Consider the following 15,703-nt stretch of genomic DNA (forward strand, 5'->3'; position numbering starts at 1 on the left):
CTTTGCTGCTATTTCCTATGTTTTTGCAAATTTTATACTTTTTATTATACAGTTAGTTTTGCAAGGGTTGGTCATTAAAAACCTCACAATTTGGTTCAATTTCAATTCTTTAGGTTGCAATTAGATTTGATTCAATATCAATTTAAATGTGATTGATCCAGTGAGAAGTAGGAATACAGAACTAAGAAAAAATGTGGCAATTCTGAAAGACTAATTTTGTGTGCCGTGTAAATAAAACATGCCAAAGGTCACGTTACGTTTTTAAAGAAACATCATTTAAAAAAATAAATGAAAACTGCCCATAGCATTGGTGGTAGAAATCATCACAGATGTACAAAAACTGAAAAAGGTAAGGAGCACGTAAATTTAAATGTTTGTTTCCTTTGGAAATTGGAATCAAAACACAAATTTGCACAATTAGTTGTTATTGGGCACATGGAATAGAAAAGTAAACACATGATAACTCTATTGAAAAAGTGGATGTGTACTTAAGGGTTCCTATTATTTGCAGTGTTAAGTTCTTTATAAGCACCATGCGTGCAGCATTGTAACATTGCTGATACTTTCTTTCTAAGAAAGACAAAACAAAACCAACAACTCTCATTCATTTATTGCTTCTACCAACAAGTTCACTATACTGCTTCTTCCTGTGTGGCTTCCGCGAGGGCTCTACTCTGGACGACATTTTGACATTACATCTTGCTCATTATAAAAGAGAAGTGATAGTTACACACGTATGGGATCGGTCCTTCTTTGTGCCGAATGCAATTCCTAAACGGCTGTCAACTCTGTTGAGCTTCGGGACGCGCAACTCTGATGCTTTTAAGTGTTGGTATTGGGTATGGTGGTTTGACCGTTGTTGATTTTCTATGTTCCGGATTTACAGGGGAATCCCAAATGATTTAAAAGTGAAAGCTGCTTGCTTCATGCTGCTGTTTGCGTTTGTCGCCAATTAGTTGTTTGGTCGAGTGCTGCTTCTGTCCATAAGACAAACCACAGAGAAAGAGCCAGGAGGTGAATCAATTCAGAGGATTTGTTGAATTGATACTGAATTCTGAGGAGGGAAGCAATGCTTTGAATAATCAATATTTTTACCCATCCCTACAAAGTTGTTGGAATGCCGTAGTTGTATGTAATAAGGCTGCATGAATATAGCCAAACTAATAATCCCAATTTTAATAAAAATTGTAATCATGATTATCACCGATTATTCCTCATACTAGGGAAAATATCTTTTTATTGTACCACATTTTAACAATTTGCAGTTCAAAATGAATTTTTATACACCACATCATAATAATGAAAAAAGAATGGTAGCCCAGAAAAATTCCACTTCAGCAAGGGCATAGCTGAATAAATGTGCTATTACAAATTGCAATCATGAACTGCAAATTAACGGAAGCAAATACATTTAATGCATAGAAGACAAACACATTAGGCAGCAAGCACCGACTTTTCATTTGATAAGCCATGTTGTCAATATAATGAATTCTGAAGAACGGGGTGTCTCCGTTGTTCTGATAGACCATTGGTCAGTTGTGCACTCCCACAATCTCCAAAGAACTCGGGAATTGTGATTTGCATCTCTAATTCATCTATTGTTGTCTGGCCAGTTGAAAAGTTAAAAGTCAACACTGCGGCTATGACGGTTGTTAAACATGACATGCCACCTCTCCACCAATGTACCAAGAGGGCCAACTGCAAAATAAAAGCTTCATATATTACTACTTTGGACATCAATGCCAATTTAGTCTTTTATTTTGAAGGTGGTGCCAGAGCACAATAAGAGCTTGATGAAGCCTTAACCACGGGTTCGCTCCCTGGCAGTTGGTTGACTAGGTTGTGGGCACTGCTGCAAATGAAGGAGTGCTGCTATTTGTAAACAATACATAAGTTGTGCCATCTTAAAAAGTAGTGACAAATGTTCATCAACACTACGATAGTCAGCATTATGCTACCATGTATGTTTTGATTAAACATTGTTGGATCATTCCAGGAAAACTCCTGAACTGTAATTAGCACCGATGCTCGTGCTAAGCAGAAGTGTTTCGGCGGGTCCGCCAATACATGAGTGAAGCAAAGCTGCTATGGCAACAACTGACAATATTTTACTTATCACAAGCCAGTGTGCCATCCAAATTTGAAGCTTTAAAGCTGACGTGGTCACATATTGATGGTTTAATCCTACCTATATAAGTAGACAAATCAAGGACAATTAAGAGTGAGAGCACTGGAGCGGAGTAAATTTAATCTGTAAAGCAATGAACATTGTGGCCTGAATAGCTGAAAGAAATGGACGTGCAACTGTACTGTGCTACTCTTGCAAGTCACACACGAGCTCAAAATACATGAATGTAAAGCAGACGAGAAGAGTAGGGCGGGCATACTGGCATAGGCCAAAAAGAGAACCGGAATTTGTGATTACGCAAGTACACAACCACACACACACACACACACACACACAGTGAGGTGCTCCCATGTCTGCACAATGAGTCGCACTAGAAATTGACCAAAAAAAAAAAGCATTTCATGGATAATTATTTCTCACATAACACTCTTAATGTGACTAAATGACAAACAGGAGCCTGGAATTTCTTTGTTACAAAACCATAACATGGCCACGAAAATGAAATTACGCCCAAAAACGCTGCCCTTTATTACAAGTAAACCACGTAGCATATAATATAACCCACCACCGGGTTATTGAAAAGTAACTCCCCATTTTAGAATAATTGTAAATGACTTTTTCACTATACTCTCCCCTAAAATCGACTTTGGCCATTGATGTATGGTATTATTTTTTTCTTTTTTTATTATTAGTTTTTGCAAGAAATGGACAGAAATGACCACTGGGGGACATTGAAGGATTTCCCACTGAGTTTATGTCAAATCAACATTACAACACGATAGAAATACTGACTCCAATTGAATTACTTGAACAAATATGACATGTAACTTTGTCACTATTCGGCTATGTGGACGTGAGTTGTCCATCCGTTTGTCTTTTCACTGACACGATTGAAAAAATCTTTATTGGCCGTCAGATAGTTACAACACCTACATTACATGTGAAAAATTTACGGGTGTGTTTAGTCATGCCCGCAGATATAAAGTTGCGGGAGTGTGTTTTGTTTGTAATTATGAGAGTACCCATTTAAGAGTGGAGGGGGGTAAGGTCAGGTAAACTAGGAAGTAGAAGTAGGCTGAGGAGCAGCTCGTTGTTAGAGACTGTGTGCTTCCGTGTTTAAAAAAAAAAAAAAAGACGTCAAGCTGTGGTTCACTGCGCTGGATCGGTTTTTCATGTGCGCTCAGTGTGTGAGCAATTGCGAAGTTTAGCGGTAGCATTGGTCAAAACTACACAAAATAAGCGACATCTCTCAATATCTATGTATTTCTACTTGTAACAAGTTTTACCCGTGTGATTTTTCGTGCTTGACTGTGCAAGTTTGCGACGGCGCACATGCCCCCGTCAAATCACAGTGACTGCAACACTATCCCGCAAGATGTGATCAGGGTAAAAATGAACGACTTTTTGGATTCATACGGGACAGCAACGCAGAGTTAATATGTTTGTGGAGCCAATTGACGACATCATTGATCAAATTTCTTAATGTGACATGAAAGATGATCATTATAAAACGCTAATTATCAGCAGATACTGATCAGATTGGTGTAAAGTTTAGTAGTAAGTCGGGACTCCTAGCTGGTCCCCCATATGAACCACAATGAGCTATCCAGCTCACTGTAGGGGGTATGAAGAACCAAAGCCAAATGTGGATGGGCCCCATCTCACATGAAAATCAAATCTTGAACATTCTCCCAAGCATTGGTAACTGGCAAGATTTAATCTTGCATCATGTCATGTAAGGTACCATTTGACATTCAGTGGTTGTGTCGGTATTATTCCCTAAGCACTACAAAGTGGTTTCTATGAACGGGACTACATGTTTCAGACAGTCAAATGAAAACTCTTTGATCTATTTTCGGGCGTGCCGTTAATTATCACAAAATTATAACACACTGGATTAATGTAAACTAGTTCACCTTCTGTAATATTGAACACACAAATTACAATATTTAAAGATAAAACGATTACAAACAATGCTGTGGTCTGACGTGATGCTTTAATTTTTATATATTTTTGCATCTCAATTCTTGAATTTGTCTGGTGTTGAGTTATTATGGGCAGTTGCTTTTTTTATTTTTTAAACTGTGTTGACAGCCAAAATTTGCATTACGGGCGGACTTTAAATATACGACTGCTCCATTGAAGTGTGTGTGTGTGGGTGGGGGCTGAGCGCTAGTCGAACAGTCAAACACCGATCCATCAATCTTCTACCCTGCTAATCCTCACTGAAGTGACGGGTGTGCTGGAGTTTATCCCAGCTGACTTTGGTGAAAAAGTGTTTAAAATCAGTTTATTTGGGGCTTAGGACAGATTAATGGCATTTCAATTCGGTTTAACAGAGAAAACTGACTTGATTCAGTTCAAAATTTGGTTACAAAATGAATTGAACTTCTATGTAAAGGTACCCATGTAGTGCTTCGGGTTTTAAAAGGTTTACAGATCAAGTGTGTTTAGTTAACTCTGACACCTTCCACTTTAGCCCACAATGATGTGCCTACCCCCTAGAAGGTTGCTGATGTGTCATGTGAGGGGGGGTTAGCAACAAGCATATGAGATGAAAACAAGCACAGTAGGACTATTGAGTAAGGCACTGCCCCGCTTCCAGGAAGCAGTGTGTATTTTCCACTCCGGACTAAAACGAATTTCCTCATTACAGAATAATATATATATATATTTTTTTTTTACATAAAACCACTCACAGTTGCTTCTTTTTCCCCCTTGAAGGCCGTGTGTGTGTCTGTGTGGCTGCCTGCCTGTGTGTGTGTGTTTACAGTATTTCTGGAGGCTCACAACATGGCCGACATGTGCTTTGTTATTGTTAGTAACACACCAACCCTCCCTATCTGTGAGGGTCGTTCTCGCCTTTCATGCAACCCAGGGCCCCATTCGAGATTCTAGATGGGCTTTTTACTCAAATAGATCACACATATTACAAGTTTCAAGAGTTACTTTCACCCCACACTCACCATTTGATGATGATGATGGCCATATGGGATATTTGTTTCTTGGAAAAAGGCACTGAGGGCAGTCTAAAAACCGAAAAACAGAAATCAGATTACATTGTGTGGCTTTTCGTCTAAACAGATGCAGAAGCCAAATCCACGAGCGAACATGGCTTGTTTCGCAATAGAACAGGCATGTGGCGAAACAATTGTTATGTCCGCGTTTACTATTTGAAAGGAGACGTGAGCCGTAATCGCGAAGGAGTCTCAATGTTTTAGGTGGGGGGACACGCGGGCTCGCTAGCCTAACGGAGCAAACATAAACAGTCGCCGCGTGGCTCCCTCGACCCGTGGCGACTTCATTTTGTGTGGCCAGGCTCACCTCGAACTGCCAATGTGCCGCCTGCAGGAGCTGCTTCGCCTGGTCTGCCGCGCAACCCGCCGTCAGGACGAACTGGTTAATCATCACTTGATGTTTAAGTTCATCCATTTTCGACGAAGCCCGTGTCTTAAGTCAAAAGCGAGACTTTCGACCGTTTTCCTCTTTTCTTCACTCGAGTTGTATTCCGTTTCGCTCCCTTCAGTCGTCCACCATTACAGCCGGCTGGGCAAACACAAATATTTACTGGAGGAGCGCTGGAGGGAGGGACTTCACGTGATTGACAGCACAGATGAGCCAATCTGGTAAAGGCATTGGAGCTGGGAAATGTAGGCAGAAACCGGAATATCTCGTTCAAACGTGTATTTTACTCGTCTAATACCACCGCGTTTGACCTTCGAAAGACACAAAAGCCTAAAAGAGTTTGAAAAGGTGATTAATTTCAATCAAAAACGCGAAAAATGTGATAACATCTCTGCACTGGCTCAAAATAATACTCGAGCAAGTGCGACGAGGCTTTGTTTTGAACTACAACTCCCAGGAGAACCCGCTTTGTTTGTAAAGCTCCAGGAAGGCTGACATTTTTGAATGACGGCCACTCTCGTCCAATTCCGCCGCTCGCTGCACCGCTCTCTTGCCAAATATGGTAAACAAATCCACCAACGCCAATAACATTGCTCTGAGTTAATTCGGGGGATAACCGATTGCCATGCGACTAGTATGTCTAACACTGTCCCCAATTAATTCACCATTTGTTGTATTGGTGCAGTGCCTCCGCGACCACTTTCCCTGCACTCCCATTATGCCGTATTTTCAACCAATATACGATGTCGGCAGGTATAAATGAATGAATAACTACCGCACCGCATAACGCGCAGGCCAAGGCAATCAAATCATGTCAGCAATAGGAAGGAAATTCAAAAGTTGTCACTCACGCGTGACTCGTACGATACGACATTAAAACGTCAAACACGGACAACAGGATGCGGTAACCGAGCGGCGCTGGGATTACGTAATTCCCCCAATACTACTTCCTTTGTCAAAACTGAAGATGTCCAAATGTGTGTGGGGAGGGTTTGTAGTCGGTCAACTGTAAGATTTTGATTAAAAGATCTAGTTATAATGACTCATTTTTAAAAATTCAACATTTATCAATGGCAGGTTTGTAGGAAGCAGTTAAAAGAAACGATTGAAAAGGTTGCCCCCTGGTGGTCAAATGCAGAATCTCGTGTTTTAACATCTTTAAACAGATTTATCTCTCCATCCATTTACTGAGCCGCCTATCCTCACGAGGGTCGCGGGAGTGCTGGAGCCAATCTCAGTCGTCATCGGCAAGGAAGCAGGGTACACCCTGAACTGGTCTCAAGCCAATCACAGGGCACATGGAGACAGACAACATTCAAAATCACACCTGAGGGCAAATTTTGAGTGTCTAATTAATGCATGTTTTTTGGGGGAGGAAACCAGAGTGCCCGAAGAAAACCCACGCAGGCACGGGGAGGGGCTGGGATTTGAACCACAATCCTCAGATTTGTGAGGCCAACACTTTAATCAGTTGCACCACCGTGCCCCCTCAGCCAAATTTCTTGTTCCTCTATTCCTTTTGGCTTGTCCTATAAGGGATCGCCAGAGCGTGTCATCTTTTTCCATCTAAACCTATTTCGTGCATCTTCCTCTCTTAACACCCACTGTATATTAATAATATTTCAAAATTACCACACTATCGTTTTATGTTTGTAAATCAGTGGCGATTCTAGGGTGAGGGCATCACATACAATTGACATCTAACAAAGCCCCTGGTCCCAGCCTGCCATGGTCTCGCAATAAAGTTGGTTTACAACCACCACTGTCAGACAGGTTAGCATAAATATATATAAAACAATGACATGGAGAAATAGTAATTGGCACGCTACACTTGACAAAGGCACTGTAACATCAATACGTGTGTGTATTAATCATATTTGAAAAGATCGACGATTCATGGCATTTTAGAGATTATGCCTTTACCTGCAAGCCATCACTTCCAGTCTTTATGTTCAAATGTGACGTTAATCTGGAGTAGTTCCATCACTTGGGTGCACACTGTGTGCTAGTGCTTGGCATCTATGTGTTGCAATTCTGAGTTTTGGGGTTTAAAGTCAGATGACCTGTACATAATTTCGATGTGCTTGGCGCTGGTTTCCTCTGGGGCTTCCTAACATTTCAAAAACATGCATGTGATCTTAACAGAAGACTCTAACAGTCCATGGTAGACCTGACCCCGAGCTCAAAGTCAGCTGGGATAGGTTCCACCTCAGTCTTAATGAGGACGAGCACAATAGAACAGGGATTGATGGAATCTGGAATAGATAAATTAAGGATAATATATTCTGTACTTTAATTAATGACTGTTTTATAAGTAAGTAAAGCCATTCATAAATTTCCTGAAATTTGCGTTACGGTCATTTATCACCCAGAACGGTGCTCCAAGTTTCACAGTCTTTATTCAGTTTTTCTATTTCAATGTTTTTTTTTAAAGCACTAAGTAAACCACGACGATGCCATTTGCAACACCAGTGATGTAAAAGATCCATCATTAAACGCCTCTATCCAAAGCATGACATCTAAATGTGCTGTAAGATGGTGTGTGTACTGACTGGTCAGTTCCTGGTACTGGGAGAGTGGAGGAAAGTGGGAAGCCGGGCAACAATAAGAACAGCTGTTCAAACATTTGCATGTCTCAACCAAGCGAGACCTTTGTTACAAGGGGACCTGAACAAACCCGGAAACACTGCTAAAATCAAGCTTTCTTGACGGGATGTGACAGCTGGTTTGACATATATATACAGTACATGTATGCACATTCTTTGAGTATTAGTCCGTGGACATTCTGCAAGCAGCCAGTGGATGCAGCAATTTGTCAGGCCTCCACACTCCCAATCCTCACAAGATGTGTTCTGGCATGAAGAAAAGGAAAAATTGCATTTTAAAATGTATTTTCCCTTTTAAAAAAGTGGCCTCCCAACCTTAAAAAAAGTGTGATTTGTGTCATTACTGCCATGATCGGTTATGTTTAGTGAATGTAATGGGGCATGTATCCACTAGGTGGAAATATTTCCTTGAAATTCAGAAAGACGCGCCATGGTAGAATAGACCAGAAGCTAAATTGAATAAAGCCTTACTCAATTTTGCATACAATAGAGGAGCGAACATAATTATAAGAGATGTATATGACATTAAATATGTATTATAGTAATAAAAAATAGGGATTGTAATTGAATGCATTGGTATTAATGTAGGGGATTATGTAACATAAAAATCCAACAAACCTACATAACTGTTGTGATAAAAAAAAAAATCTTGATTGGTAGTGAATAAAGGTATTCCTTCAGCTATGAGTTACTATTGCTGTTTTGCAACACAACTGCAATATATTTTTTGTTTGACCGTGTCACTAAAAACCAAGTTTGTATTATTTTGCTTTCCACAAAACAAAAATGAAACGATCGATAGAACATTCCCATACTCACCAAATAATTATCAGATTAACCACATCAGATTATCGTTGTTTAATTACCTCCTCACTTGTTGCCTGTTATGAAGGCTTTTTCAAGTTTCATATTTTGCACCCCCAGTTGGCCCGTATTTATTTTTATTTGATAGTATGACCTGTTAGTGTTTTAAGCGATGCACTTTTAGCCACTCGCATGTGCACACCTGACCGATTTGAAGGTCTCCAATGTAGTTTGTAATCGGGGTTTCTTTGTATTTGTCCCGCGTGTCATGTATCTTTTCGCGGGACTTGTGGCGCGCAGGTCAAATTTCAGTGGGTTTCGAAATAGATTTATTTGCAAAGAGGCAGAGGGAATGAGAGAAAGGGCAAGGCCAAGCAGCCAATCAGCTCCCTCCAGTCGCTTGCAGGGATGGTGGGCCGTCTTTCCCTGGGATCTGCGCGTCTTCTTTTATTTCCTCCTGGGCATCTCACGCAGCGTCTCGTCGGCAGCTCGACACTATTTACTCCAAAGCTCACCACAGGCGACATGGAAGTGACTGAAGTTGCTTTTTCTTTCTTTTCCCCTTGCGGTCATTCTGCTTCTGCATGAGCTGCGGGACAGACCGAAGCGAGCCCCCCCTCTTGCCCACTGATGCACTTGTTGCGCACGGACCTGATGCGCCACTTGAGTCATTGAAGAGCTGGCAGGACGCGCTGCAACAGGTGCAGGCACTGCACCATCTGCTCAAAAAACAACAACAATAAAAAAAGAAAAGAAAATCTGCAAGGTAACATTATCCATTCATTGAATTAATTTGAATTCGTTGAACATTTCTGTATACTATTCTGGGAAAATTTGAGGTTTGGTTGTTACATGGTCCTTTGATAAATATGATTATGCATTAATTGCACTTTATGTCACTTTCAGGAAGAGACACAACTTTAGATGCCAATCTGTTGATTATTCAGCACGTAACCATGAGGATGCCAGTTCTGACAAGCCATGACAACGCTAATAAGTTTCAGGAGAACTGGTTGACAGTCTACCCGGAAGATCAGGTCATTGCTTCCGACCCGGCCCCGCTCGATGACAGCCTCACCAGCCTCCACTGGCTCCAGAATTTTTCCATCGTCAGCGCGGACCCGGAGCGTCCCAGCGGGGCCACGGTGGAGGGCTGCCCGTCCTCCTCCTTCTCCCCATCCTTCCATCAGCACCTCTTTCTCAAACGCTTTCCCAGAGGGGGCACCGACTCCCCCTCCAGCCCTCCCGCAGGGGACACGGCCGCCACAGGGATGCCTCTTTACCTCGGCAGCCCTGACTCAACTTTGACACCGCGCTTCTCCAATTTCGCGCATCTTGGCGGCACCTACCAGCCCATCCCTATCCAAGCCACCCCACCGGCGGAGGTCGACTACAAGAGCAACCCGAAAGTCAAACCGCCGTATTCCTACGCCTCGCTCATCTGCATGGCCATGCAGGCCAGCAAGCAGCCCAAAGTGACTTTATCCACCATCTACAACTGGATCACGGAGAATTTCTGCTACTACCGACACGCGGAGCCCAGCTGGCAGGTAACCGAGACCACATTACCTGACCTTCTTTATTATTAATAGATTAGATGAATGAGTGTGTGAGCGAGGCAAGAGTAATTGACTCATGTCCTCATAGCGGCAGATCACACTTGTAGATGGGCGTTTGGGGAAATTGATTCTGATATTACACAATTTAATGATGATTTACATGTATATTCTCAGTGAGGGGTTGAGAATGCACTTGAATGTGTGTGCTAATGAGGGGTCCCTGGAGATATCAGCTAAGCACATCTGATGATGTTTTGGATGTTCAGTCGGCCTGCAAAGCTTCCTTGAAAGCCTCATTAGGTGCATTTGCTTCCCCACACAACAACAAAACACATAGGGTTGTGAATAAAAACCACAATAGCAAAGCAAATTTATTGATATAACGCATTTCATACACAAAGTAAAGCAATGTGCTTTAACCAGGACTGAAGACCTTGACACTTGCAGCTGACTTACAATTTGGCAACGTATTCCATTTGCTTCAAACATAGCAGCTAGAAGCTGCTTCACTATGTTGGCTTTGGCTCTGCGCTCCATTATTGGGTCTGAGCCTGTCGAGCTCAGAGCCCTACTGGGTTTATATTCCATTTGCATTCCTTTCATGCATTTGGGACTCAAAACGATTTGGTGATTTATAGACCAGTAGTAGCAAAACTTTAAAATCGATTCTAAAGCTGACTGGAAGCCAGGGTAAATGCTTTAGAATATATTCTGATCAGAAACTGAGCTGCAACATGCTGATCGAGTTGTAGCTGTTTAATACTCTTTTGGGGAGTCCAGTCAGAAGACCATGACAGCAGTCAAATCTACTTGAGAATAAAAGCATGGATGATCCTCTCCTGGTCTGCTTGGCACATGCAGGCCTTCACTCTAGATATGTTCTTTAGATGGTAAAAGGCAGTTTTTGTGATTGATTTGATATGACTGCTGGAAGTGACTGTTGGTGTCTAACAACCCAACAAGGTTGCAGACTTGGTCTTTGGTCTTTAAAAACAGTTTCCCCAGGTATTTACTTACAGAAGACATCTTTGATGCCAAAAACAATCCTCATTTTGTTGTGGTTTAATTGAAGAGAGTATTGGTTCATCGAGTTATCTATTTTAAACAGTGTCACACAACCTCAATTGGAACTGTACTCATCTGGAGTCACAACTAGCTATAACTGTGTCATCTCCATTGCTATGAGTCATTGTTCAGTTTTAATTTGACTCAAGGTAGTATATACAGGCTGAAAAGGAGTCCAAGAACTGACCCTTGGGGACATATGTCATTGCTATTCAATAAGATTGAAAATTCAGAATAACAAAATTAGTCCTTTTCCTCCAGGTTTGATCTGAACCATTTAAGGACAAAAATCTATTTTGGAGATACTAAACACACTTTAAATTGATTTGAATGCACACAAAAATTACAAGCATAAAATGAGTGGAAAAAGTTTATATTGTAGATAATGTAGATCAGATGATGTTCCTTGAAGAGGAAAATAAAAATTCTCCCCACAGCGTTGCATTTTGCTAGTCTGACATCGCCTTATGTGCTGTTTGTACCTGCCTTTTGGATGTGCAGTTTAAATATGAAAAATTGGTTTAGCAATTCATCTCAGGCACCTTCAAGATGGGTGTTGTGCTCTGTTGGCAAGTCTAAATGTAAGTCTTCTGGGTGTGAACTGTGCCTGACAACAGCTTCTCCGTGAGGGTGTTTTAATGTGTTTTAGGTGGCTCTCCTTTCCCAAAAAGCGGGCATTTCAATAAGTAAAATAATAGAAAAACCTGATCCGAAAAAAACCCCTGGCTCCTTAAAGTTTTCGACAAAGCGGGGGAGTGTACAATAAATGTTGTGGGTTGTGTAAATTTGATCCTGGGACGGATGATTTCTGTGTTTTCCTATTGGAAGAAAATAGTCCTGAGAGGGAATATTTCACCTCAGAGATACTCCTGTAACTGAAACGTTGTTTCTATTTCTTGCAGAACTCAATCCGCCACAACCTGTCCCTCAACAAGTGTTTCAAGAAGGTCCCCAGACAGAAGGACGAGCCTGGTAAAGGAGGCTTCTGGCAGATCGATCCTCAGTATGCCGACATGTTTGTTAATGGCATCTTCAAACGCAGGAGGATGTCTTCAAACAGCTATAACAATAATAGTGGGGGTGCTCACAGACAGAACAAATTGGTTCCAAGTAGCCACAGCACCCACAATGGCTGCCCTTACCAAAGTGGCAAGGATATAGGCAGTAAAAGAAAGCAGCCGGCCACTAAGAACAACAGCAAGCCAGTAAGGGCGACCGATTCTCCACTTTTGGGGACAGAGGCCTCAAAAGCAGACATCCTGAAGGGGGATTTTGACCTGACGTCCATTTTTGATGACGTCCTGAGCGAGAACTGTAGCACCTTTGAAGATTTGGACATCAACACGGCGCTGAATTCGCTGGGCTGCGAGATGGAGGTTACCATTCAGGGGAGGCAGCAGTCAGGCGGGCTGGGGCATTGGTGCGGGGCAGGGGACCTCGTGGGACCCAGCCAGCACCTGAACCATTCGCAGTCATCCTACGGCTATCTGGACACGAGCGCCGCCTCAGCCGTCAACATGGCGGAGCTGCACGTGCCGCCGCAGCATCCGCAACAGCTGGACGGACAAGATCAGCTCCTGCAGGGTCAAAATCAGTTGCAGAATTTCGAGGAGGCCTCCTCGCTGTTCCAGGAGCAGCCGGAGGAGGTGCTGTCTTGGGAGGAGCTCAAGGAGGAAGCACAGGCCAATACACTGACTCTGGATCAGAGCTTTGGCCTCTATGAAGGCTTTTTTATGGATATGCAACCATGGGAACGGGTGGAGGCCTATCTGTGATTATTGACTCCCTGTTCCATTTACTGTATATCCAATGAAAGCCTGATTTCCAGTCCAAGGATCAACATTTTATAGTCTTTTGATTCAAACACAATAACACCACACGTTAACTTTTACTGAGCTCCCTCAAACTTAATGAAATACGTGTTTAGCAGTCATTTTGTTGTCTTTCCAACAGTGCTACAGTACATGAGGCAGATTTGAAACATCTCTAAATCCTTGAACAGAACTGAGGAACCAACTCAAATGTTTAACAGAGACAGTGAAAGTTTATCAAGAAGCTGCATGGAAGAATATGAAGCGTGGGGTGTTCCATCAAAATTCCAAAAGCATTCTCTACGACTGGGAACCGGGACTGAAAAGAAATGAAGAATTCTATTTTGCTACATTAGCATTCAACTGGCGTGTTTTTTTTTTTTTTTTTGTGTGGAAACTAATAGTTTAAAATGCCATCTCAAATGTCTATGCTGTGTGACGATGACAGATGCAGATTACTTTTAAAGTACATAGTCTGAAATTAGCACTCCAGTCACCTATGGGAGTTCTATATATTAATATATTCACCACAGTATATTACATGAAGCAGGAACACAAACTGATTGCCTTGTTTGTCAAACATTATGCACTTTGATAGGCAGCAGTTTTAGATATTCAGGATGTTACCGTTTATTTTTCCTGGTATTCAATTGCTGTTAGGTGTACTGATCACGATGCAACTCTAGGGCCTGATTTACTGAGATCCAAAATAACAGGAGCAAATTATGCGTTCACTCAAACAAACTGCATGTACTGTTGGCAACAGATCTGGAATTGGTCAACCCATCTTGTCCTGCACTTTAGGCAGTGCTTATGGGTTTGACCATAGAAAAATGGGAAAATGTGGGCATTTCAAAGATGAAATTTGAAGTGATGGAACTACCCGAAGATAGCTGAGATAGGCTCCAGCTCTCTTGTGAGGATAAGTGGGTCAGAAAATGGATGGATAGATGGATGTAATTGGAAGTGCTAGTGGAAGGAGCAAACATGTTATCTGAAAACGCTATCAAATGAGTTAACGCATCCCAAGTGTGCGGTAATCGGATGTAAAGGTATGAAAAACTACTTTGAGAGAAGCCACCACCATTTATCATTCTGCACTGAAATGAACCTGTGGCATGACTCCTTCTTGTAACTAACCCTTTGATCACGTAGAAGTTACAAAATTCCACTGCTACATAGACAAAGTGGTGCAATGGTTTTTTTAGCGATTTAAAAATGTTTACACCACAGGAAAAATGATCCAACAGCCTCTCATTTTGCTACGCTGGCACCAACTTGTGTGCTGTTTCCATCTGCCTTTCAGTTAAAGTAAAAATTAGCTCATAAATTAATCTCTGGTGTGATAAATTACCTTTGATACCCTACAAAATGAACCGGGCAGCAATTTAGCGTGCTTACCTGACACAAACCCGGGTGCTGCGGTTTAGTTCATAATTTTCCACGTGTATTTGGATGTGCAAAAATTGAGCATGTTTGTGTCCATATTTGCATGCCCAAACCTAAAGTAAATCAGGCTCTATTTGTCTTTAAACTGCAATAATTTATCTGGCTAAAAAAATGCTTAAATTGTATATACATGTTTTCTAAACCTTACTTACATATTGTATACTTTGCATTTTCATATTTGATCACATTTCGCCAAATTCTTTTGATAAAAAAAATATGCAGGTCATTGGTCTTTGTTGATTCCTGGTTCTTGTCACTGGGTGATATCTATTTCCATCTTTTTATTTTTCTTGGTTCTTGTCACTGGGTGATATCTATTTCCATCTTTTTATTTTTCTCAAAATTGGTTTTCTTTTTCTGAAGTCTTAATCGTGTAATTTTGAAACATTTATGACTAATAATGTTCTCTTGAGATCCAACGCAGTAGTTATGTAACCTTGGAAAGGCCAGTTCGAATTGATGTATTGTATGGATTGATTGTTTTACGCTTTAATCTTACAATATTTTCTTTGTACTTTTTTAATGAGCTGTTTGAACATGCAACCATGCCTTGATGAAGTACATGGTGTCAATTAAAGAAAGAAAAACACAATTGTGTACTTGCCTTTTGAAATATCCATCCATAGGGTCCCAACTATTTGGTCACATCACTGAATATCCATTCACACTCAAACCTATGGACAAAAGTTCATTAAAATTGTTCAATAGCTCAGAATCTTTCACTGTTTTGTCATGCAGTTCATTCTCCAAAGTTCAAATTCACTCAGAAACTCCAATAAAGCCATTTGCGAGGAGTGCTATCACTGCATTATGAAGTTCTCAATTGTGGAGTTTGCAAAATTGTAAACTAGGAAAGATTGGGTCCAATTAAAACCA

At 41.3% G+C, this 15,703-nt stretch overlaps 2 protein-coding genes across 4 annotated transcripts in view; one reads left to right on the plus strand and one right to left on the minus strand.

Annotated features, from left to right (window-relative positions):
- ubald1a (UBA-like domain containing 1a) overlaps positions 1-6,778 on the minus strand; it is a 29,652-nt gene extending 22,874 nt beyond the window's left edge. Inside the window, exons 1-3 of the mRNA XM_061810659.1 lie at positions 6,385-6,778; positions 5,453-5,674; positions 5,095-5,157 (exon numbers count right to left, since the gene is read on the minus strand). Of these exons, the coding sequence (XP_061666643.1) occupies positions 5,095-5,157; positions 5,453-5,560 (171 nt within the window). The 5' untranslated portion in view covers positions 5,561-5,674; positions 6,385-6,778. The remainder of the gene's footprint in view (positions 1-5,094; positions 5,158-5,452; positions 5,675-6,384) is intronic.
- The window catches only part of foxj1b (forkhead box J1b), a 47,237-nt gene extending 31,818 nt beyond the window's left edge, over positions 1-15,419 (plus strand). Inside the window, exons 1-4 of one of the 3 annotated variants that reach the window (XM_061810658.1) lie at positions 5,708-6,095; positions 9,544-9,709; positions 9,850-10,493; positions 12,470-15,419. In XM_061810658.1, coding sequence (XP_061666642.1) covers positions 9,900-10,493; positions 12,470-13,342 — 1,467 coding nt within the window. In that variant the 5' untranslated portion in view covers positions 5,708-6,095; positions 9,544-9,709; positions 9,850-9,899 and the 3' untranslated portion in view covers positions 13,343-15,419. Of the gene's footprint in view, positions 1-5,707; positions 6,096-9,532; positions 9,710-9,849; positions 10,494-12,469 lie in introns of those variants that run through there. The other 2 variants (XM_061810657.1, XM_061810656.1) reach the window with 2 other exon arrangements.
- Positions 15,420-15,703: the final 284 nt, after the last annotated feature.

The sequence above is a fragment of the Syngnathoides biaculeatus genome, chromosome 22 (assembly GCF_019802595.1).
Source record: "Syngnathoides biaculeatus isolate LvHL_M chromosome 22, ASM1980259v1, whole genome shotgun sequence".
NCBI lineage: Eukaryota > Metazoa > Chordata > Actinopteri > Syngnathiformes > Syngnathidae > Syngnathoides > Syngnathoides biaculeatus.